At 41.6% G+C, this 23,667-nt stretch overlaps 1 protein-coding gene across 1 annotated transcript; it reads left to right on the forward strand.

Moving 5' to 3' along the window:
• Positions 1–2,621: 2,621 nt before the first annotated feature.
• Positions 2,622–19,308, forward strand: SPTY2D1 (SPT2 chromatin protein domain containing 1). The gene is made up of 6 exons (XM_084287079.1): positions 2,622–2,760; positions 8,820–8,934; positions 10,305–11,930; positions 12,686–12,845; positions 13,547–13,624; positions 15,700–19,308. Exons 1-6 carry the CDS (start codon positions 2,701–2,703, stop codon positions 15,794–15,796), a joined length of 2,136 nt encoding a protein of 711 aa, XP_084143205.1. The 5' UTR covers positions 2,622–2,700; the 3' UTR covers positions 15,797–19,308.
• The last annotated feature ends 4,359 nt before the right edge of the window (positions 19,309–23,667 follow it).

The raw sequence follows: 23,667 nt of genomic DNA on the forward strand, positions 1-23,667 counted from the left end.
TAAAGGCTTTATTGGAACACCCATTTAACTTACTGCAGAAAGGATGATGGATGAGAAGGGGAAAGAGTAACACACAAATATTACTCATTCTGAAGATGCTAAATCTTAGGCTCAGAACAGTCTTTGATATTTGACCTCTGCAGATGGCCTGTAATTAAGACTCTAATCCTCTAAACACTTAAACACACTTGAAGTTAATAGGATTAGTCACATGCCTGAAGTGTGCATGGTGAGCAAAACTGTTGTTGAATACAGCTGATTAAAAAATTTGCACCAAAGGCAAGTTTCTGGTGGAATACCGTCTTATATTTTCTAAGTGTTTTCAAACCAGTTCTAAGTGATTTCCTAATGTGATGATGTTTAATAAAAATAAAACTTAATCAAGTTGTAGCTTGAAAAAGTGTTGTACAAAAAAAAAAAAAAAAAAAAAAAAAAAGGTAAATCAGTCTGAACTTTTTCAGAGGCAGAAATTATATGTTGGGGGACATTTGAGAGAGGTTATTTTGGTTTTCTGGATGAGGCAGGTCTACACTCACTGAATTTTACAATTCTTGCAAAAGAAATTTGAGACTAAGCATGCACAGAATTAGACAGATCAGACAGTTACAAAAAAGAGGAAAAAACATTTTCTCATTTTTTCTTTAGCAGAAATATCAGTTTGGCTTAAAAGCACACAAGTTATTCCTTTGCTGTTCCTGACAGACTAGCTGTTCTTGGGAATCCTGGCCAACTTAGTTGGGATAAGATTGTCACATTGTAAGTGTATGAAAAGATGATGGAAGAGCAAGTACAACTGGGGAAGTGATTTAAGATATTGCAAGGACAAAGCTGTAGGCATACATGGCACTGAGGTTCCCATTCATTGTTGCACATCTGCCAGAAAAGGAGATTGGAGCACAAGGCATTGTGCTGGTGCATAACATGCTAGATTTTATTTTTGTTGCCATTTACACCATGGGTGCAATCTGGGAATCCCAACACAGCTGAATCATTTGTTACCACCCTATAAAGTGCCTGCTGCATACACATACACAGTGACGTTATGTCTCCCATCGGTAATGTAGATACAAATCCCCTCTGCTAAAGGATGTGTGGTACCACAGTATTGTCATATACAGGAAAAGGTAACAACTGTGGTTAAAGGTTTCCAAAAAGTGGCACATGGCAAACAACTGCAGTACCATCCTCTGGCTTGCTCAAAAGTCCTCTTTTCAAGGCAGGGAGAGATTTCCTACACTTGCCCTCAGGATTACAGTCAGCAGAATGAAGACTGCATTTAGCCAAGTATTCCTGCCAACTCCAACACAGACCGAAGTAAGCAAATAAAAAAGCCCAAGAGTAACAATCATCACTCTGTCAATACTGTTGTTGTTATACAGGAATCTGAGTCACACTAAGAGGCCTCTCAAGGAAGGGAGCAGTTGAGATACAAGAAATTCAAGACGGAGCAGGGAAATTCTGATTAAAGCAGCATCACAGCAGAGATGAGGTGGCAGATAAGACCACAAGAATATGGCATCATAACCTTATTGACAGTATCATGGGGGAAAACAGAGCTGAAAAAGTGAGAAACATTGGTAAACCACTGCCTGTAAGGAAAGACAGACTAGAAGGTCTTAAACCAAAGCAATACTTAAGATGAAAATTTAAAGAGAGTAATAAAATAAGGAGGGTGGAAACCAGAAGATGTAATCTAGGTCTGAGTCAATTAAAAAGACAGCACAGCCTGGTTCTTACTGGGGTCAAAAAACGGGGGGGAGAAGAGAGAAAAAGATGTTTTTCCAGGGTGAGGGGGTTAAACCAGGGCTGAAGCAAAGCGAAGGCAGTGGGAGGTGAGTGGCGCAGACCCCACCAGAGCAGGCCCTGCAGGAGCAGCTCCAGACCTCAGGCTCAGGAAGCCCAAAAACACCAAGCCGAGCACTGCAGTGCCTCACTGGGGCAAATCATCCCCTTCCTCTCCGCACTCAGGGCCACACTGGGTGTCTTTACACAGAGCTGCTGTGGGGCTCAAAGCGGTGCCCAGAAAGGAACTTCAGATGTGGAAAACGTGACGTGACAGCGGGAACGAGGCAAAAAGGAGACTGGTAAAGACCGAAAGCTGAAGGAAATGAACGCGGGGCGTTACAAAGTAGTATCGAGGCAAGTGACAGCACCACTGAAACCAACAGGAGGAGGAGGAAACGTGAAGTTGGAGGCACGGAGAATTTCCAACCTCCGCCCCCTCAGCAGCGCGGGGGGAACAGAAAGGGAAGAGCCCGAGGAGCCCCGGGCGGCTGCGGGCTCGGAGCCACACGTCAGGTCAGAGAGGAATTCGTGCCGAGACAGCAAAACGACAAGAATATAGCTGCTACGAGAAGCAGAGGAACTTTTATTGTTCTATTTATTTATTTTTAGAGCAACCGAGGCGGCGAGGGGCCACTCGGAGGAGGGGGCACCCGGCGGCCCCCACCGGGCCCCCGCCACCGCCTGAGGTACGGCCCCGGGCCCCTCCCCCTCGAGCCACGGTTCGTGAGGCGACGCGCACGTCAAGGCGGAAGTGACGCGCGGGTTGTGACGCCGGCGCGAGGCGAGGCCACATAAGGGGGGGGAGGTGGCGGCGGCCGGAAGCGAGCGGCGCGGGGCGGGGCGGGCGCTGAGGGGAGCGGAGAGGCGGCGGCGGCGGCGGCGGCCTCGGCTCCGGCTCCGGCTCCGGCCCCGGCCATGGATTTCCACAACATCCTCGTCATGGCCTCGGAGCAGCAGGGCCTCAACGCCGTGCCGGTGAGCGCGCGGACGGGGCCGCCGGGCCCTTCCCTTCCCTCCCCGTCCCCTTCCCTCTGGGGGCGCCGAGGCACCGGGCGCGGGGCCGCTGACAGGCGGCGAAGGCCCCGCGGGGCGCGGGGGGTGGCAGCCGGGGCCGGTCCCGGGGCCGTGCTGGGGTGGGCGGCCCGCAGCGGTTGGCGGCTTCGCTGTGGGGCGGGTGTGGGGCGGGCGTTCCGGCCGGCCGGTAACGGGAGGCACCGAGGCCGCGGGGATGGGGCTGCGGATGAGCCGCGTGCCGCCTGGAGGGAGGGCCGGGGGCCTCCTGCTGCGTTGGCATCCCGGGTTGCGTTCCTTCGGCAGGACCGAGCCGTGTGTGCTTAGGTGCTCGGAAATATTGGCTTACGGCAGGCACCAGCCAGGGAAACACTTGGGCTGTGTGTTCTGTCACCAGGCGTCAGGGTTCTGTGCTTCAGTGATGAAAGCGGTGTAAATGAGGGCAGGTAGAGGCGTTTAGCATAAAAGGTGGGGGACAGGATTAAAAGCGTAGCCTTTACTTCTGACACTGCTGACACAGGCACCCCAGGATCGAGGTTTGTCTTGCACTCTCTGTCACTACTTAAACTTTGTTAATGTTCACCGGTGTTGTGACCAGTCACTGGTGTGGACCAACCACATGGTAGGTACACAGAATTCATCAGATCCTGCTGTGTTTTTACATCTTATAAAACATATTTTGTATACGTAAAATGTATACATTTATATATGCTTCATATACATTTGTAAATGTATACACTTGTAACATATCTTTTGGATTTAGCCTGATCGAGTTTGTCTCTGAATCTACATAGAGATGTTATTTGTAGCATAAATAGGAAAATAGCAACTACGTAAACATGGTAAGGTATTTAAATGCCTGGTTTATTACTTTTAAAACTTTGTTTCACAAAGCTGGTTTTGGGTGGTTGTAGTAAAATTTCAACCTCTTCAGTTTTCTCTTGCAGTTCTCAGGTGCTGCACCACTCTTCCCTGTCACAGAGTTATGAATTACGATGATGAATTGATGAAACATCTGCCATGCTCCCTATCCCAGATATTGTGCTAGGGGAGGCAGTCCTACCCGTTGTGCAATGGGTGAGGAGGGTTTTGTTACTGCTTTTAGAAAAGGCAGGATTAGGATTTACCTGATTAACTCATGCAGAGGGAGTGCAATTATATGCATAGCTGAAGCAGGGTTAGTTTCTTGCCTCTCTTGCATGTTAGTGGTGCAGCTTTTAACTATCAGATGACCTTGGTCTCCGAGAAAAGTGGGGCTGTGCTTGGCACTATTATCTGCAGCTGTTGGGCTTCAAAAGAAGGCCTGTGGAGGTTTTCTGGTCTGTCGACATCTAACTCACTCCACTAGAGTAAAACTAATGCATAGAATTCATTCCTATAAGAAGCATGTAAGTAAACATACATATTTTTTGATTGAAATACTTTACAGACAAATTATACGATTCACTGGTATGTAATATTAATGGGTTTCTAGAAATGTTGATTTCTGCATTAATCAGCAGATCCCTTGAATTTCCCTTTGAGGAGTTTAAAAGAATCAGTGCACTGAATTAAGTATTCCATGCTTACTGTAATGAAAAAGAGTAATACAAGGTATGTATAAGTTGACTTTTTCTATCGTTTCTAAGAAATAATATGGTCCTCTATCATAAAAGAGGGACAATATTGCATCATGTCATTGTAAAAACAGCTCTGCTTGTTCATCTCCCAGTGGAAATAGGTTAGAAAGGAACACTGCTGAAATGAACCTTCTAGGGCCCTATTAATTGCATCAGGTTGGGTTTCTAAATAGAGAAATAACTCAACTAGTGTATTAATGACGTGTCACTAATAATCTTCAAATCAGTAGCTGAAAAATATCTCTTTTTCTCATGTAGCATTCGGGGGGGGGGGGAAGAGGAGGAGCTTCAGTATTGTATCTTGTTGTGTTTATATTTGGCTGTTGATCACACCTGCAGTGTGGACTGGCTTTGGTAAGACATGATACCAGTCACGACTGTTGAACTTGGTTCGATGTAAATCCTGCCTGGGCACCCCCACTCTTCACAGTGAGATCGGTACATGCTGATATGGGGCATAACTGATGTGGTGAAGCACTTTGAGGTCTTTATGGAAGATACTTCTAAAAGTATGAAACGAAATAACAGTTACATAAAAACAGAAAAAGCATATTTACGAACTCAGTCACCCTTTTATTTTGTCTCGATTCTGCAGTCATTAATAATTTATTAGAAACAACCTCACCTAGGTCACTGTTCCTTTTCACAGCGGGTGAATCAGTGGACAGAACTTGAAATCTGAAACAGATTTAACCACAGAGAGGTGCCCTGAAACTGAAACAGCTCATCATCCACATCAGCACTGTCTGAAGTCTGGCTTTAAGTTGGCCTGATGCACAGGAGCATGCATCCTTACAAAATAACCTCTGCTAAAACTGACAGATACATGCAATTATGGAAACTTGGTTTGTGTTTCACTCCTCACAGTAAATTTCCTTAAAAATGCAGCAATTGTAAGTATTTGGGAAGAAAAACCACAGCAGAATCCTGAAGGTTGTTCAGAGGACCAGAACTTGTTACAGAGCTTTCCCATGACACTGTAATTTACAAACTACTGAACACTTGCCTCCAGGCAGGAGGAGTCCTTTGAGAGCTAGAGAAAGGGTGGCTGTGAAGCATGGGTCGCAGTTGTGGAATCGGGCTCCTGTTCCATCTGCAAACGCTTATGTGGCTAAAACCTGTCTCAAAACAGGGCCTGGCAATGCTTCGTGTGCTGTATCAGTGCCCACGAGGACAGCACGATCTGTAGTAAAAAAGCTGGCAAGGGGTTGAAGAGGGCTTTTATTTAGCAACTGGACTTGATGGTTAAGTTCCAGGCTCTTACAAGCACTGACTAAAAGGTGTAAAACTGAGTTTTCCCTATTCTAAACTCTTTTTACATAAATGAATGAAAATGGGGACCACAATACACCACATGAAGGAAAGAGCCAAGTATGCCTTTTTCCTGTGTGAAGCAATATTCAACAGAAGAAATTTGTGTGTTTTTTCAGTTAATGGTTCGGCTTAGGTCTTGTGACAGCAGTTGCAAAATCTTCAAGTGACTTTTTTTTTTTTTTTTTACACTTTTTCATACAATCGGTGACCTTGTTGAGCGGATTTGGAGAGATGAGAACAGCTGACAGTTCGAATGCTCTTATCGCTACGGTATTTATAAGGGTGGTTACAACCTGCAGGGGATGATACAAATTGAAGGGTGCTTGGTAACTGCCATTAACTGTCGTAACTTGGCGTTCATAGTGGTAGTTGGGGAAGCATTTTACACACGTGTGTGTGCCAGGAGACAACAGCTGCAGAGCGAGCTAAGGTCCGCAGAGCAGAGGCAGTGGCCATTCAAGTGAGGGCTGAGAACTGACTGCTCAGCGGGGAGCAGCAAACATGGGTGTGGGGGGCTTTGCCTGCGCTGTGTGTTCACAAGGGCTGTGGTGAACTTGCCAGTGTAAAGAACGTGTGAGACAGCCTGTGAAAGCTGCCTGTCCTTGGTAGCACAAGTGGGGATTGCCTTCAGCTCGGCTGTGCAGGCACAGAGCTGCTGGCATGTGCAGGCGCTGTACAACAACGTGGGATGGTGCAGGATCCGTCACTTGTCTCACAGGGCTTGGGTTCAGAGGCAGGCATCGCTGGCTGGGTGCTAGTTCTGATGGGACAGGTGGGGAGTCATGACAGGGTTCACACAGGTAAAGGGAAATGAGAAACCTCAGGGGAGAGCTCCTGCAGGGGTACTGTTCACTGACAGGAAGAGGTTGTGTTTCTCTAGGGGATGCAGTTGAAGACGGGCACTTCCGCAGCCTTCCCTTTATTCTTTGGCTAAAGCAGTGCCCGTTCTGTCTCAGCAGTCGGCAGTGAGCCATTACAGGTGCTACCTGGAGAGTTAATCGCTGTTTGCAATCTGAGAAGGGCACTGTTCTGGGATAGCTTGACCTGCTCTCTTCTAGGGCTAACTGTTTGTTTCCCTGTTACTTAACCACCTCGGCGATAACAAAGCCAGGCAGTGTGGCTGCTGCTGCCCAGCTGCTGATGTAGTGACGTGCGCTCACTTAGTTGGGCACTTCTACTGAAAGTCGGGTATTTATAGGAGGTTGTGGAGCACGTGCATGCTTCAGTGCTTTTAAGAAGACCAACCTTAGCATGTTATCGTACACATTTTTAATTGAAAGTGCACGATGTGTGTCAACAGCAGTGGTGATTCATGGTACAGAGCTTTCTGTACTCGTTTATGAAATGCTTAGCTGTGGTTTCAGCTGTTAGTCAATATTAAGTAATGCTGCTGCCAGGAAGACTTCAAATCTTGAATTTTGCACAATTTCTCATTTAGTGGCAGTGAGAAAGCAGTGTGTCTGTCTGGCTGCTTCACAAACCTGCTCCTGGGTAGGACTGTTGGTTGTAGTGCAGCAAAACGAAGCCTGAAAATTGCTTCCCCATCACTTTAATTCTTTATAAGGCTTCATAATGGGATAGATCAATCTATGTTAGTCCCTGCTGTCTAGCAGTTTTCAAAAGTGCTCCTTCTGCCTAAAATTGTTTTTAGAAAATCCTTTCTTTTGTCTTTGTATTTAAAAATTGTACAAGTTGAATAATTAAACCAAGTTTTAACAAATGAGATTACCAATTGTGAAACATGCCATGTTTAACTTAGTACAACACTGACTTATGCCAAAGATCAGTATACTACAGAGTACCTTCAGTTGTTCCAAAGGCACTAATTTGCTTCAGTATCCTTAAGAAAGGATTTTCTCTGGTGATGTGGGGATTGCTTTGCCTCTCTGTCTTTTCCAATTTAGAATATGCATGCTGGATTATTTCAGGCCACAGAATCAAGGGTAAGGTGAGCAGAAATTGAAAGGAAGTCCTGCAGTACCGCTGAGGTCTCCTCAAACATGAGGTCTTTGCAATAGCTGTGGTAAACAGCATGGAAGAAATGGGGCTGGAAGGGGGAGTGACTCGGCTTCCCTTGAAAAAGTGGGGCCCTACTCCACCCATCTTCTAATCCTTTAAATGGTTCTAGCTGTCATCATTGAGTCTAATGATTTTGATCAAAAGTAACCAAAATTGTTCAGAGCTGAAGCTTCTGGAGTGGTACAGGTTTCCCAAATCAGTTCCCAGGTTGTGGCAAATGCTCTTGTGCATAGAGGAGTTTCAGTAACAGTCGGGTTGTAGTAGCTCATTCCTCATGCGCTGAGGAAGCATGTCAGGGTACAGTACTGCAATGTAGAAGGATGCTGTAGTTTCAGAGTTTTAGTCCCTTGGAAATTATTAAAGGTGCCTTCAGACAGCTGGTGTTGGAGCTGCCCTTCTTGGAGCCAGTTTTGGCTGCATTTGAGTCTCTGCACCTTGCTTCATCGTATCTGTATGCACAAGGCAATACATGGCGTTACATACTGTGACATCAGGTAATCCTGGTGTTTCTTTGCATGGTGCTGTTTCAGTGAATCAGATTAGACTTAGGGCTTCCATTGTATGTTACTGAAACCTACAGAAAGCTGTGGTACTTGCTTGTCAGCTTATTGTCCTTTAAATACTTGGATGATGTATCTATCTTTGCTAGATATTTTCATGTCTTTAACTTTCATAATTCTGTACAAGGCTTCATAAGGCTTAATTTACCATGTAGGTCTTGTCTGGGCTTATAATAGGCTTGTTACCAAAACCAAAACAAACAAAAAATAGGAAAGAAAACTCAAATATTTCTTTTCTGAATTTATTCTGCTTTCTACCTGCTTCTAGACTTAACTGGCATTTATCATATTTACCTTGGTGAGTGTATGTGTCTTGTTGCTTTTTCTTCTCCAATTTGTGGGGAGATGTAAGAAGTCTTTTCTGTCCCATTTATCATTCTAAAGCTCAGCCTCATGATACCCAGTACGCCTGTGGAAGGGCATGGCTGAGTGGTGCAGCTGCACTAGTGCAAGTGTTGGTTACATTTTTGTACACCTCAACATTTCTGACATGTTTATTTGTTTGTTGCAGAAAAGATACAGTTTGGCTGTTGGTCCTCCCAAAAAGGTTCCAAAAGTCAAGAGTGTCGAGTCTGCAGCAGTACAAGCATTTCTCAGACGGAAGGAAGAAGAAAAAAGAAAAAAAGGTAACTGCTGAAGCAGCCCGAAATATATCCTGTGGAAGACTTTCATTGACTCTTTGAGACTTTGACCCTTTTTACAGGGCTCTTGCAAATAGGGTTTTACATTTGCTTCTGGAATTCATGCATATAACTGCTGATGCTGAAGGATAGCCAGGGGAAAAGTTAGGGCCAAGGATGTTTGCATGCTTTCCGAAGGATTTAAACGTTAATCAGCTACACTGGTATTTGCTGGTGGAGACCAAGAAGTAACTAAGGTGGAGAGAGATTTCAGGAAAGCATCCTGAATTTTTGTTAACATTACTTTGAAATATTGTTTTTATGTCAAAACCTGGTAAGAGTTCTTGCTGTTGTTGCCTTAGTCTGCTCTCTCAATAAAGCCCGAATTTTTAAATTGGTGTGGCAAAAGCTTTACCTAAGCCATGCGGTGTTTTTTTTCCATTTTTATTATAACCAAGTCTGATGGACAGGGTGGCCCAGGGTTGTCTTTCTCTCCTGGGCCAGTTGTAAGTCAGCTCCTTATCCCTGCTGGCAGATCCAGCCAGAAGCAAGACTGCGCATGAAACACAGCTGTGCTCACAGTGTACAGTCATGGCCATTGACAAATAATGTAGGCAGGGCATGGTGCCTTTACAGGTACCCATATAAAATGCAGCATGAGTAGCCCAATCCAGTTTCTAGGAAGTGATGCTCAGAAACCCCTTTTTCCCAGGTCTTTCTGGTATTTTGCCCATATCCATGCCATTGGTCTGTCTAGTACGTAGCCCTCAGATGTCATTTTATTCACTAGCTAGTTCAGCATGAATTTTGTATGTGATCTGCTGACAAGACACTTAAGATAAAGAGCATATGCTTAAACAGATGCAGTGACCTGCAGCTTGCTCATCTGTCTGGCTGCTTCCCTCCCTCTCCTACACCTTAGCCTACTTTCCAGTTCTTGTTCCCACACCCCAGTATTCATCCCTCCCTTTCCCCACCTTCACTTAAAAATGATATTAAATTTTGTACACTCAAAATTCTTTTACTCAATCTTAGAACTCCTTCCCTTTCACCAGAGATCCCATATGTCCTGTGCCTTTTTACACAGTAAGTCTCCTTAGTTTGTATAGCATTTGACAGTGGCTTCTGTTGAATCACGTCAGCCGGTTTTGTAATAGCAGTAGTTGGGCATAATTATTCACCTTTGTTTGTACAAGTACCTGATTCAGGTGGATCAGGCTGCCCTGTTGGCAGACCTGGATCACTTTCCAGTCTGTTGTGAATAGCTGTTAGCCAGATATCCCTAAGCTATTGTCTTAAATGGTTTATCAGTTGGAAAAAAACTGAAATAAACAGTAGTGCTTTTGCTTAACTTTCTCCTGATTTTCTTGTTACAGCATTGGAAGAAAAAAGAAAGAAAGAACAACTCTTGGCCAAACGTATTGAACTGAAACATGACAGGAAGGCACGAGCTATGGCCTCACGAACAAAGGATAACTTTTATGGCTATAATGGCATTCCTGTTGAAGAGAAGTCTAAAAAGAGGAGGACTTGTGAGAACGTTGCTCAGGCTCCAGAGGCTGAGTATGCATCAGAAGATGAAGCTGAGCAACTTGAATATGCTCAAACGGAATCTGAGCACGAGCAAGAGGAATATGATGAGAAACCATCCAAAGCTGCTCTAAAACCAAAGGCACCTCCCAAAAGTGCACCAGCACCTCTAAACTTTACAGATCTTCTGAGGCTTGCTGAAAAAAAACAATATGAACCAGTAGAAATAAAAGTAGTGAAAAAGATAGAAGAAAGACCCAGAACAGCAGAAGAATTGAGAGAGAGGGAGTATTTGGAACGCAAAAATAAAAGAGTAGAAATGCAGAAAAAGAAAAATGAGAAGGAGATGAAGAATACGGGAATATCTGGTTCTTCAAAAAAAGTGACTTCTCTGAAAGAATGTGGAAATGCAAAACTTAGTAAAAGCTCAGTAGATAAACATTCCTCTCCAAAAGGCAGCCTTTCTTCTATGAGCGGTACTGATAAGAAATCCAAAGCACCAGCATTGACTGAAAAACACTCCCGGTCATCATCTTCCAGACCGAGCCAAATGGAAAAAGTAAAAACCTCTCAAAACGGTTCCTTAAAAAGTTCTACTGGTAGCAGTCATAGTAAATTACCTGTCAATGGCATAGGAAAGTCTGGCTCAAGCTTTCCTGTGCAGTCCTCAAAACCATTGGCCAACGGCGCTCAGAGGCTACCCTCTGCTAAAGAATCCAGCCTGAAAAGGCCTGCCCAGGCGAAAATGGGAAATGCCACAGCCCTCCAACACGACGTCAACTCCAGCGCAAAGCGAGCCAGCAGCAGCTTAGGAAAAGGAGGACCTGGGCATCCAGGTGGCAGTTCAAGTGTAGGACCAGGGCGATCAGGCAGCAATTCTGGTGTGGGACCGGGCAGGCCGGGGAGTGGTTCAAGCCCAGGACCTCGGCGGCTGGGCAGCAGCTCAGCTGCAGGACCAGGAAGGCCAGGTGGCAGCTCAGGCGTGGGACCTGGAAGGCCGGGTGGCAGCTCAGGCACGGCCCTTGGGCGACCAGGGAGCAGCTCAGGTGCTGGACTGGGACGGCCAGGCGGCAGCGTGGGCAGCGGGCCAGGAAGGCCGGGCAGCAGCACAAACACAGGACCTGGGCGGCCGGGCAGTGGCACAGGAACAGGACCAGGAAGGCCGGGAGTCGGCCCCAGCACAGGACCTGGGCGGCCGGGAAGCAGCTTGGGCACCGGACCAGGAAGGCCAGGGGTCAGCCCGAGCACAGGACCTGGGCGCCCAGGCAGCAGCTCGGGAACAGGACCGGGAAGGCCGGGAGTAGGCCCAAACCCAGCACCTGGGCGACCGGGCTTGAGTACAGCTGTAAAGCCTAAGTGTACTGTTGTGTCAGAAACAATTTCTTCTAAAAACCTAGTCACAAGGCCTAGCAACGGACAGATAAATGGAATGAGACCTCTACAAGGGCATAGACCCATGTTTCGTTCACAAGGTATGAAGTTCCATAGCAAATAAGTTTTTAACTTTATTTGTTCTGTATTTTTGGTAAGTCGGAGTTGAAGTCACTGGGGGTCTTTGACAGTTGTAGATGCAATAAGGAAGACTTGCACAAAATAACATTTGTCTTTTAAAGAGTGTACGTAACAGTGGAATACTTCTTTTTGCTTTGCAACTTGTTTTCACCCCTTCTTATATACCTTGAAAGGAGGGCCCGGGCTGTAAGGTCTTGATGAAAGAAAGCTAAGCAACCTGTGATGGATGGTGGGATATGGATGGTTTTAAAGGAAAAGAATTAAAGGATTCACTTCCTGCATTGCTCAATTATTCTTAGCCTTTAAAAATTTAGTAAATAAGATATTTTAAATAACAGATGCTTAAAGCAGCACATGGAAACTGAAACACAGCAAACCTGCAACTGTTAGTTGAGTGCTTGGGGAAATTTGCCTTATCAGTATGTGCTCTAGTAGTTAGTACCAGAAAACCCTGATGAAGAGCATAGACTTCTGTCTGGTAGTTTGCTCAGGATGCAGTTGATGATACTGATAAGTAATCTTCTACTGCACAGCATAGAGGATGTACTTCCTTTCTGTGAACTTGAGAATTGCTAATTAGCTTGAGGCAGAAGTTTTCTACTTGGAAGCCCAGAGCTAATAAAATGTACGTGCCCAAAGTACAGCAAGGAGAAGTACTTTTAAGGTAATGGTATGTTAATGTTAATTCATCTTTTTTTATTCCCTTGTCATTAAGGTATTGGGAGACCACCTATTGGTTACAAAAGACAAATAGACGACGATGATGATGACGATGAATATGACTCTGAAATGGATGATTTCATTGAAGATGAAGGCGAACCCCAAGAAGAAATATCAAAGCATATTCGGGAGATATTTGGATATGACCGGAAAAGGTACAAGAAATGTAAATTTTAAGGTATTGCAAAGCAAGCAACAGAACAACAGAGATGAATATAGTTCAATGAATAAAAACATTGGAAATAAGTGAAGTGCTGATATCAAAAAATGTTTTTTTGTTTTGTTTTTTTTTTTTTTTGTTTTGTTTTTTTGCATTGCAGAAATTTAATGAGCATTAGAGCCCCTTCTGTGCACAAGGAATTTTGACTTTTTACATTGCTTGCTATACTGGGGCAATAATATTTGGAGAGCAATAATATTTGATGCAAGCAGGACATAATCTATGAACAACATGGCTTCTTCAGCTTGTCACCTACCTAATCCATAGTAACTCCTTCCTATAATAAGGTGTTAAAATGCTTCCTATGGCAGTGGGTATTTGAGAATTCATGAATGTAGCTGCCTGAAAATGAACTGGTAAATGCAACAGTGTTAACAGTTCTCTAAGAGGATCTAAGGTGGCATATTTGTGTGTCTAGGAACTGTTGGAAAAAGAAGACTGGTTTATTTAAATACTTTCCTCATGTCTGACTAAGGTATAAGAAAGCAAGCATTTTAAAGACTTGTAAGTTAGATTCTTTCAAACTGTTAATGAAACCATATGTGGCAAGGTAATTTTTAAAAGGATGTGAATTCATAATTGATCTGTGCATGATGGTGTTTTTCTGTGTGCTAAACACTAATATTTAATTTCCAGATACAAAGATGAAAGTGACTATGCCTTACGTTACATGGAGAGCAGCTGGAGAGAGCAACAGAAAGAAGAAGCTAGGAGGTATGCTTGGATTTAAAATAGAAATTGGGAGATTTGTTTATTTTCTGAGTCATGGGGATATTTACTGCTTTTTCGTAATGGAGGCAAATAAGTCTTTACATTTTTGATAGGAAAGCTTAGGTAGAAGATGAAGCTCAGCCAACCAGAGTGCCCATGGAATAGTGGGTAAAAAGTTCTGTATGTTCATTCTATACATTCAATGCATCACAAACTTTGCTAGTAGAAATTTTACCAACTTAGTCCAAAAAGTCTTCCTGCAAATACTTTGAATTCTGACTGAAATGACAAACCCTTCAATTTGTCCCAGACATGTTTTTTTTGCTAGTTCTTGAGGACTGGAAAAAGATTTGTCTTGATCTATATACATGTGGTTTTTGTGCGCATGAATATATAAAGAACGCTCTGACACACATCTGTAATCAACAATTTCAAAAAAGAAGATTAGGCTTTCTTATTGGTTTTGGCCTATAGACATGTGCAATTCTTAAATAGCTATTACAAAACTTGGCATTCAAAAACTGATCCTTTTTGTTTTTTTTTTTCCATGCCTGGTGGAAGATGTCTGCAGTGCCATTACCAAAGTTTTGTAAATGTTATGGAAGTTTTTTTTATAGCTAATGGAAAATACTGGAAATATACAGTCAAAATTCTTTTGTTTTAAGTTTTTTATATTTTTCATGGGGTGCCTCAAGTACTGTAAACTTGCATCTTTTTAAAGTTATAGTCAGTGTCCTTATTCGTTCCTACTCTTACAAATAGCTGCAGCTCATGCAAAGCTGTAGTCTTTTAAATGGAGAAATAACTGGAATTTTACAGTGATACTGCTATTTACTGAATTCTGTGTTGCAGAACCTCACTCTAGGTCTTCAAAGCTTAGTGCCTCACTAACTTTTAACTACACGTGCTAACGTAAAAGAAGAAATGAGGAATCTGAGTAAAACAGTAACTATTTCCTGTCCTTGGCTATTTTTCACTGAGTTTGGTTAAAAGTTTAACCTTTGACGTGAGGAGCTTTTTTTCTAATCAAACAAGCCCACTAAAATTACTAAATTCTAAGCTGAAATGGAAAATGATGCTTCAAGCCAGAGATTGATCGCACAGATTCTTGTTGTTTGCTCTCTTAATCTGGATTCTGCAGTTTCCTGCATTCATTGACTTCCCTCTGCTTCTTTAGGCATAAAATCCTTTTTAGAGCCTGTTCTGGAGCAGTTACCCCAGAGCAGCTGAATGATGACAGATAGTCAAGTAGTTGACCCTGATATATTTTGGTACAAACTGCCTTATGCTGCTTCACGTTGAGCTGTGGATACTCAAAGGCTCTGAGTAGGCCTGCAAACCAGGCAGGGACTGATCACAAAACAGTAGCTCTGTGGCACCCATTGCTAGTATCATACCAGCAAGATTATCCATTGAGGAGGTCAGTGACCGCAGATACTGTTCTCAGTATCTCTTTCAACATACTGACTTCTAGGAAGTTGAAGGAACTGCACAAGGACATAGCCAGAACATGCTCTGTTCAGCAGCATCTCTTCCCTCTGCCTGCTCCTGAGTCCAGGCAGCTAGCTGGACTGAGGGTAAGGCAGTGTCATTCATGGAGATGCCTCAAGTCATGAAGTTGCCACGAAATCTCTTGCTTGTTTGACAGATCCGCTCTCAGTCTTGCCAGTGAAAAAGGTGTAGGCGGACCTCAGAAAAGCTGATCTGAGTCAATTCTGATATGAATTGCATGTAAGAGTTATTTTGGCAAGAATTGATGGATGTTTCAGCAGCTTCTTGTCAAAAAAGAATGACCTTTCTTAGCCAAACTTTTTTTTATAATGGTCATTTCTTTGAAGAAAACTTTATTTGCCTTCAAAAGATTTGGTTCTGCTCTAATGATGAGACTTTTGGGGGTATATTCTTTCTTTTCTTAAACTGTATTCTTACTGTAATTGAAGAAAACTTACAATTGTTGAACTGATCTAAATTTTTGTTGCTCAAATCAGTTGTAATTTAGAATTTCTTTTCTTGGGGGAGAAGACAAATTGCGTGTTTCTTGAGTAGCAGTTTGTAAAGGCTTTCAACTTATTTGGCAGCTTGAGACTCGGTGTTCAGGAAGACCTAGAAGAATTGAGACGGGAAGAGGAAGAACTAAAACGCAAGAGACAGTCTAAGAAGCTGAGGACACGTTAACTGACTTATGGTGTTGACTTCTTTCATTTTTCTGCTACCCTCTGCCTCCATACATCTCTTATTCTACTTCAGTTTCCATTTGCTTGTTAGAGGGCAAAAGAATATGTTAAAGGGATGAAAGAACTGAAAAATAAAGGCTTTAGTTTGACTTAAATAAGATATTTATTTTTAATACTGCCAGGGTTGATTTTTTTCTATGAAGAAATTAATGCACTAATGCATATTATTAAGTAGAAGAAAATTTCCATTGATGAAATCAGTTCAAGATGCCAGCAGAAATATTGACTAGCTATGCACTGACTTGGAACTGTGTGGGCCCATATACAAGTAAACCAATTTTGCATTCACTTGAAGGTATAGCATTCTTGTTCCCTGATTATTATTTTTTTTTTTTTTGAGATGTAGAGAAATTGCTTTATATCCTGCTTTGTTTCCTGAGTTGGGCCTCAAAGTATTGAAACGTTATCTTCTGTACAGAAGCGGCTTGGGCGTAAATTCAGCCATTGCCACAAATGTTCAAAGCAATAAAGTGCTTTATACTTTCTGATGACCCATAAACAATAACTAAACTAGCACCCTCTTATTTCTGAACAGGAAAGTGCACGTCACTTGCAAAAATTGCACAGTTATGGTTGCAACCCAAAGGTTAGGCTGGCTTTTGCTGTGTCTGGAATTTCAATGCCAATCAAATTCAGTATGATAAATACACATCCCGAAAATAGGAATTTCTAGTGTTCGTATGTAACCTGTGCTTTTGTGCTCAAGCACATGCTTAGGAGTTCCCTTCCTTCCCTGTCAATCTTTACGTTTGTCTAACAGCTTCTGCTGCTTTTACAAGTTGTGTGCAGTGCTTGTGTTTTTTTCTTGCATTAAGCATCAGGTGTGTTTAGTGATTTGAAATGTGGAGTAGTTATTTATCTAATCAGGTTTGCTATTTGGAAAGCATATTTCCAAAGTATTTTCAGCTCTCTGAAATTAGTAACTTCATATCAACTAGTGAGTCCTTCTGAGTAACTTAATCGAGCCAAAAATCTAAAATGCATGTCAGGAGAGTTTGTTCTGTTACCTAATGCCCATATTTGCACATTATTTCTAGCTATGCACTCAAAGATTAACTGAATTTGTTTACCATCAACACCGGGTTCATTTAAATCAATAGGGGTTGTATTTGAGAGTCTGAAGCTCAAACCTGGTGTTGCAGCTACTTTGATTCCCATGGCTGCCCTTTGAAAGCTCACCAGTATCACCACTCAGCTTTGCCGCGAGCTCCAAGACTTCATTGATAAAAACCTCCAGCTTTAGCTGCTGAGGCTATGTTCTAATACCAGAAGTATTTAGAAAAGTGTGAAAAGGGTTTGGGGTGTAAGTTGGAGGAAAAAAAAAAAAAAGGAAAAAGGAAAAATCAATGAGTAGAAAAATAATGAAGGAGCCTTTCCTACCAGAGCACTGTTTGTGTTCTTCCTGGAAAGAGTTCAGACAGCAACCCATAAGGAACAATCTTGGAAGCTGCTGAAGTTTACACATCTGACTCTTAATGAGAGAAAAAACAATTTGCCTTTTTTAAGACATTTTCTGTTGATGGTGTAGCATTTCACTGCCTTAGCAAAACACTGACATAAGCTATTGGGATGGATTCTATAAACTAATTCAGTATTAACTGTCAGGGAGCCCAGATGATAACCATCATTGCTCCTCTGTATTTTTTTTAACTAACAAAAATTGTTTCTCAGTGTATACACTTGAGACCATTCAAGATAGTGTAATCTCAGTGCTTGTCTAAAAGTGTGTTGTATTCACTCTGCTTAATGGGACCATCTGAAATTTCCTGTTGTAGCTCCTAGAATTACCCAAACGTGGCAATGACCTCTGGGACCATCATCAAGTTGTTTTTTTTTTTTTTTTTTTTTTTTTTTGGTGGTCTCTTAGTTTTGTTTGTTTGTTATTGTGTTGTTTTTTTTATTCTATTCTTTTTAGCTGGAGAAAGGCTCTAGGTCTGTAAACCCAGACAACTCTATCAGTTGCAAGCAATTTCCTGCCTGGTTGGAAAAAGTCTTGTGTGAAGCAAAAGAACTATAGTGATTCAGAATTGGTTCAGTTTGGAATTAAATCTGCATTTCAGATAAATATAGGTTAAATAAATCCTGATTATTTCATCACTTTGTACACAGTTAAATTTCCTAATCTGTAAAGCACTTTGTCATTGGTCTTTTAGATGGTGACTGGAATGTACTCTGCTCTGCCAGCCTCCCTAAGACACTGTATAACTTTTCTTCGCACAATAATAATTGCTTAATTTTGTTTGTTTCATATGAAAAATTATTTAAGGACACGTTTGTAATTTTACAATCAAGAAGTACTTTCTCATAATTGGCATGGGATACTAATGCTTCTCAAATTTTGTACAATGTTTGGGTTTTAATGTTTGCATTTGCTGCATCTTTGTAAATCGTCTAGGAAGGACCTTGTATCCAAAAACATGTTTGCTGATTTCCGGATTAATATTATTAATCTAATGAGTACTTCGGTACTCATCCAAAGTGCATCAGAATTTGAAGTTAAGAAAACCTGAAAGAATGCTTATATTGGTTTATGAAGATCTAATGATTTAATTGTATGTAATGAAATTCTGGTTTGGTTTTTAGATTTTAATTCACTGTTTGACAATGTGCCTTTTATACTAAATTGTGTCAAAAAATAATGAATGTAGGAGTATAAAAAGGTTGGTCAGTTTCTGCTATCTCAGATTCTATATCCTTAAACTTGATAGTGTGAAATGGTGACATACTTTGCATAAAACCCTTCCAGGTCTGGCTTTGATTGCACAATTACAGTAGCTACTTCTTTACTGATAACGCTAAATCAAATGAAGGGCACTTTCTATTGATGACTACTTTTTGAAAATGTCTTGTATTTACACTTGAGCTGTGTTTCACTTTACAGCGGTCTTTTTGGAGGCCAGGGTTTTGCATATCACAGGAAGCCTTACTGTGCAACTCTGTGCTGTGCATAAAATAAAAATCTTTCAAGAAGTATATGAGATCTCTATGGAAATCTGGATTTATTTTTGTGTAAAGCCCAAAATATTGTCCAGGAAAACTAATTTTCTATTTTTTTTGCATTTTGTAACATAATCTAGTAGCTGATGCATATTTCTAGATATAGCGTGCATATTTCTGGAGACCAAAACATGTCAGAAAGAAAATAAATATATGCAGAGACTGGTGTTTAAGTTGTGATGAATGTACTTCTATTTATTTTGGTGAGTGGGTGTGATGCAATATTAAAGTGTTAGTGTGTAAATAAGGGTGCTTCTAGTTTTAGCCAATGGTTTTCTTTGGGGATATCAGTTGTGCACAATGTCTTTTTACACAATGTGACAAATCAGGTTTAAAAACGTACATAGCTTAACTGTTTTCTGGTGCTGTCAAGAAAGTGTATACTTTTGCACACACCAAATGCATATAAAACTTTTGCAGAGTATGTATACAATAAATTACAGGCATTAAACATTTCACTGCTATTTTTCAGTGGTTTCCTTTATGGAAGACTTTTCAGATTGTTTTCTGCTGTTTTCCTCAGAGGTGTCACATAAAACAGCATTAGGCTGAATGTTCTCCAAGAAAAATTCTTCTCTTGTTCTCATGCAGCCAGCAAGAATGTATGAAAAATTGATGGAGTCGCTTAACACTCAGAAAAGAGCTGAAATTCATTGCTGTCTCCTACAGTTTAGTCTTCTAACCTAATTTATATTTGAAGGAAGGAACATGCATTTCAGAATGGGAACATAAACAAGCATACAAGCTGCCTTTCATCTCTTCCAACGGGAGTACGGTGTTTCATCCTGCAGTTTCATAAGCAGCATCCTTCTCAGATTCTTCTATTCCCATGTGAGAAACCTGAACCTCCTCTACTGTTCTCTGCTGTGCAACTGTTTACTGCTTTGACAGTTGGAGGTAACTAACAATGATAGTTCTAATTAGCTAGCACTGTGAACTACTTCCAAATAGATAAATGAATACCCATCATCAAATTGAGCCCATCTGCCCCTCTTTCCTTGAAAAGGGAACACCTGCACACTGTTGTGCTTAAAATATATATATATATATATATATATGTGCATATATAAAGTCACTTAGCATTTGATTGGTGCCCAACCAGTGCTCTGCTTTGCAAGCATGAAATCCTAGCCTGTTTGGTCTTACCTTGTATGGAATCCCCCTGAGATTTTTCATGCACCTTCCTAGTTCTAATCAGTCATTATTTTAAAGCAAATATATTCTGTTCAGGCAGATGGAAATTTTACATTGAGTTGTCTTAATCTGGCCAATAAAGCTATACCTCTCTGGAAGCAACAAAAGTATTTTATTCAGATTAAAATAATAATAATAAATAATAATAAAAAAACTGAGGGCAGTTTTTAGTTTTAATTTTAAATAATATTTTAATTCCATAAGGCAGAACTGTGATTTAGTCATCCAATAAATGTTCTTTTACCTACTAGTTTAAATGCACATGGAAACATTTATTTTTCCACGAACCTAGGAATCCAAAAAAATTCTGACATACCATGGTTAACGTACTTTGTGGGATTAAACTAAAAACAGAAGAGGTTTCTGAGGTAATAATACATATCCCTAATTTAGTTCTAATCTCGCTGCTTGCAGTTAATGAGTGCTTTTCCCAAACCAGCTGATGCCTAATTTCCTTTGGGGTTTTCTCTATTCAAATGCAAGGTTTTTGTGAGTCTTTGTTTTTACCTATATCCTTTTCCCTGCATTGGCAGATTTTTATTTTTTATTTTTTTTTACCTTGGATGTAACATCTGCCCACCTTCTCTGTGTTACTAAGTTGAGAAAAGGCTCATCTGATGTCATCCCCTATCATACCATGCGTGAATGCAGCAACTGACAACTTAAAGAGAATTAAGAGCTTTGGTTTTGTTCCTTTTTCCTTAGTAAAGGCATGGGCTTGCTTCTGACTGGAAAATACTTAATGAGGACAGTGTTGCAGGTTTTATAATGTCCTCAGAATAAGAGTGTATATGTAATCATGCTGAGCATACGAGGATGTTTTTCAGTGCCTTGGCTATACTCCTCAACATTTTAACCTCTTTTGTGGACTTATTTATGGAAAGGTAACTAGCTTCCTTGAAGGATGCAACAAAGGATTTATAATGGTTGCTCTGAGTTTGTCAACTCCCTGTCACAATAATTCTCCCTGCCAGCTTCTTTTTTGGTCTCAGCATATTCAGTTCTTGTTCTGACAAAGTGGTGTATATGTTAGAGCAGTACACCTATTGGTTGACCTGCTGCCCTGAAACTGATAAAGGACTCTGCTTATAATTGCTTTTTGTACAGGAGAGGCACTAACAGGAGGCAAACTGCTCTATCCAGGTCTTTATTTTTATGGAGTGTGCAGGAATTTTGTTCCTGAGACCTCTATGGGGGTGTAAAATACGACTGTCACTGATGTATAGACAGCCTGGTCATGCAAGGTGAATCTTCAGAGTCCAGGCAGAGCGACGCACTTGTTAACAGCCCTCTTCCCCCAGCCACAGTGTGCAAACCAGCAAACCCCTTATTCATATCACCTCTGTTTATGTGCTGTGTGTACAAAGGGAAGGCAGCATGCAGGAAAAATGAACCGTTTTGTGGAAGACTGATCGATGCCTCGTGCAGTTGGCAAAGAAGTCTGAAGTTGTGTGAAACTGCTGGTTAAAATACAGTCTTGGCTGGATTGTGCTTTTAAACTGACAGATAATGGAACAGTGATAAAATGAGCTAGTCATAGTATGGCTTGTGCTCAGATCACATGGTTGTCCAGAACAAAGGTGAACAGTGAGATAAATGATGATTTTACCTGTGATATGTCCAGAGCTAAAGCCAGTTTGATGGGTTTTGTGAGGAAGCTGTTCCCCTGCCACTTGCAGTGTACTTAGTCTTCATTTATTCCCAGACCTTCAGTACCTGGGATGATCACAGAAGTATACTTCAGAAGTGGAAAATATTGCACATGGCATGTAGCTTCTGTAACTTTAATTTCTGTTCCATTACTCTTCATTTGGACAGCTCATTATTGCATGATTTTCTCCACTGGAGAAAGGTTCCTGGCAACTTTTTCCTTTGGCTTTGCTCAAAGGTAGCACAGAAATAGAGAATGCCCAAGGTTAACCAGAAGATTAAGGCCAGTGTCTGAAGTATGACATTTTAGAACACAGAAGATGATGCCATTTTCCTCTTGTGTAAAACTGAATAAAATTCACAGGCCACATGCAGTACAACTAGCTCCATGTTCCAGGAGCCTCTCATTTTATTTTGCTCTCTCCCTCAGCACCTGTGAAACCACAGCTTATTTTTTGTCTAACCGGCCATGTCTTCTATCAAGTCTCAAAGAAAATATCTCAGTATTATACACTTAGTGCTGACAAAGTGCTGTTTTTGAATACACAGGGCAAGCTTTTATGGAGATAGGAGCTCTTAATTTATTAAGTTTGATATATTGGGTGCCTGCTCAATAAATACCAGTTTAAGGAAGTTGCTGAAGCTTGATTGGTAGTAATATATGCAAAATGCTACGGGCACACTTTAGAAGAACACAGTATTACCAGTTCCGCTGGCTTTACCAGATGATTTGTGTTTAAAGTAAATGTGCATGTGAAAGCTTTTCTAGAGCAGAGACAGTGCTGGATAATTTAAGAGCACTGTGGTGGAGACTTGCATATGAGCTGCTGGGCAGGCAGATACCATTTACTGTCTTGAAACCACCCACGTATGGCTTCAAGATGGGGCTAAGGCAAGGTGTGTTTATCTTCAGAACTGCTTTTACCAGAACACCCCTGCTGCTCTTGGAGCTATCAGTAGCTCTCCAGCTGGCCACACTCAACCTCACTATCCCCAGCACTTCTGGCCTGTGTCATACTTAAGCTGACTGCAGTGAGTGTGTATGCATACAGCAATGAAGCCAATAACCTGCAGAAAACATCTCTAGGAATGGCAATTATACTGCTAGCTTTCTTTTTGCTTAATACAGTGGGAGGTGCTGGGTTAGGGAAGTCAGGAGCTAGCTTCCAAAGCTGAAATAAAGAAGAGAATTTCAATAATGAAAAGGTAGAAATCAAGTCTTTAACCTGTGCAACCTGGTATAACTACTGATTTAAATGAAAACTATAATTTTCATCAGATCAGGTTGGGCTTATAATAAGACTCTGCTACCTTTTGGAGAAGTATTTTTCTTAAGCTGCCTCTCTGGGCAACTTTCCGCTCTGTATGTCAAGATGTACTTTTGGAAATGGCAACCTGTGAGATGATGTGAGGGAGGAACTGCTGGAGGGTGGTGTGTGGGGTAGCAAGGCCATTATCTGTGTGGGCAGAACACCAGCTTGCTAGGAAGATATTTAATCACCACAAGATTAGCTGGCAGTAGGATATGTAATTCAATATGGAGTTATTCCTTGCATATTATGTGTAGAGCAGATTTTGAGTCAGAAGGCACAGGCACTGTTCTGAATTTAAAGCAGAGTTCAAACAGTGAATATCAAGAAATCTGGCCTTGTAGTTTGGGTGCGTGCTTAGTCAGGGATGACCTGTAAGCCTCACGGCAATGGTGTACTCCTCAGCCTTGAGATGACAGTGGTGTATCACTACCAATGGTATATAGTTACTGTTCCAGTTTCTACAATTATTTTGGCTATACTGCACGAAGTGTTACCAAGTGTCTAACCAAATTTCAGTCACTAAGTGTCTAATACTACGTATCTTTCAGATTTGCCTAGTTGTCTTTACTGTGAAATATAAAGAAATTAAAAAATGAAATTTTTGAGACATTTTGAGACAAAAAATTTGAAAGGATCTTATTCTAATGTTCATGCAGGT

This window comes from Netta rufina, assembly GCF_964035555.1.
Source record: "Netta rufina genome assembly, chromosome: 5".
Taxonomy (NCBI): domain Eukaryota; kingdom Metazoa; phylum Chordata; class Aves; order Anseriformes; family Anatidae; genus Netta; species Netta rufina.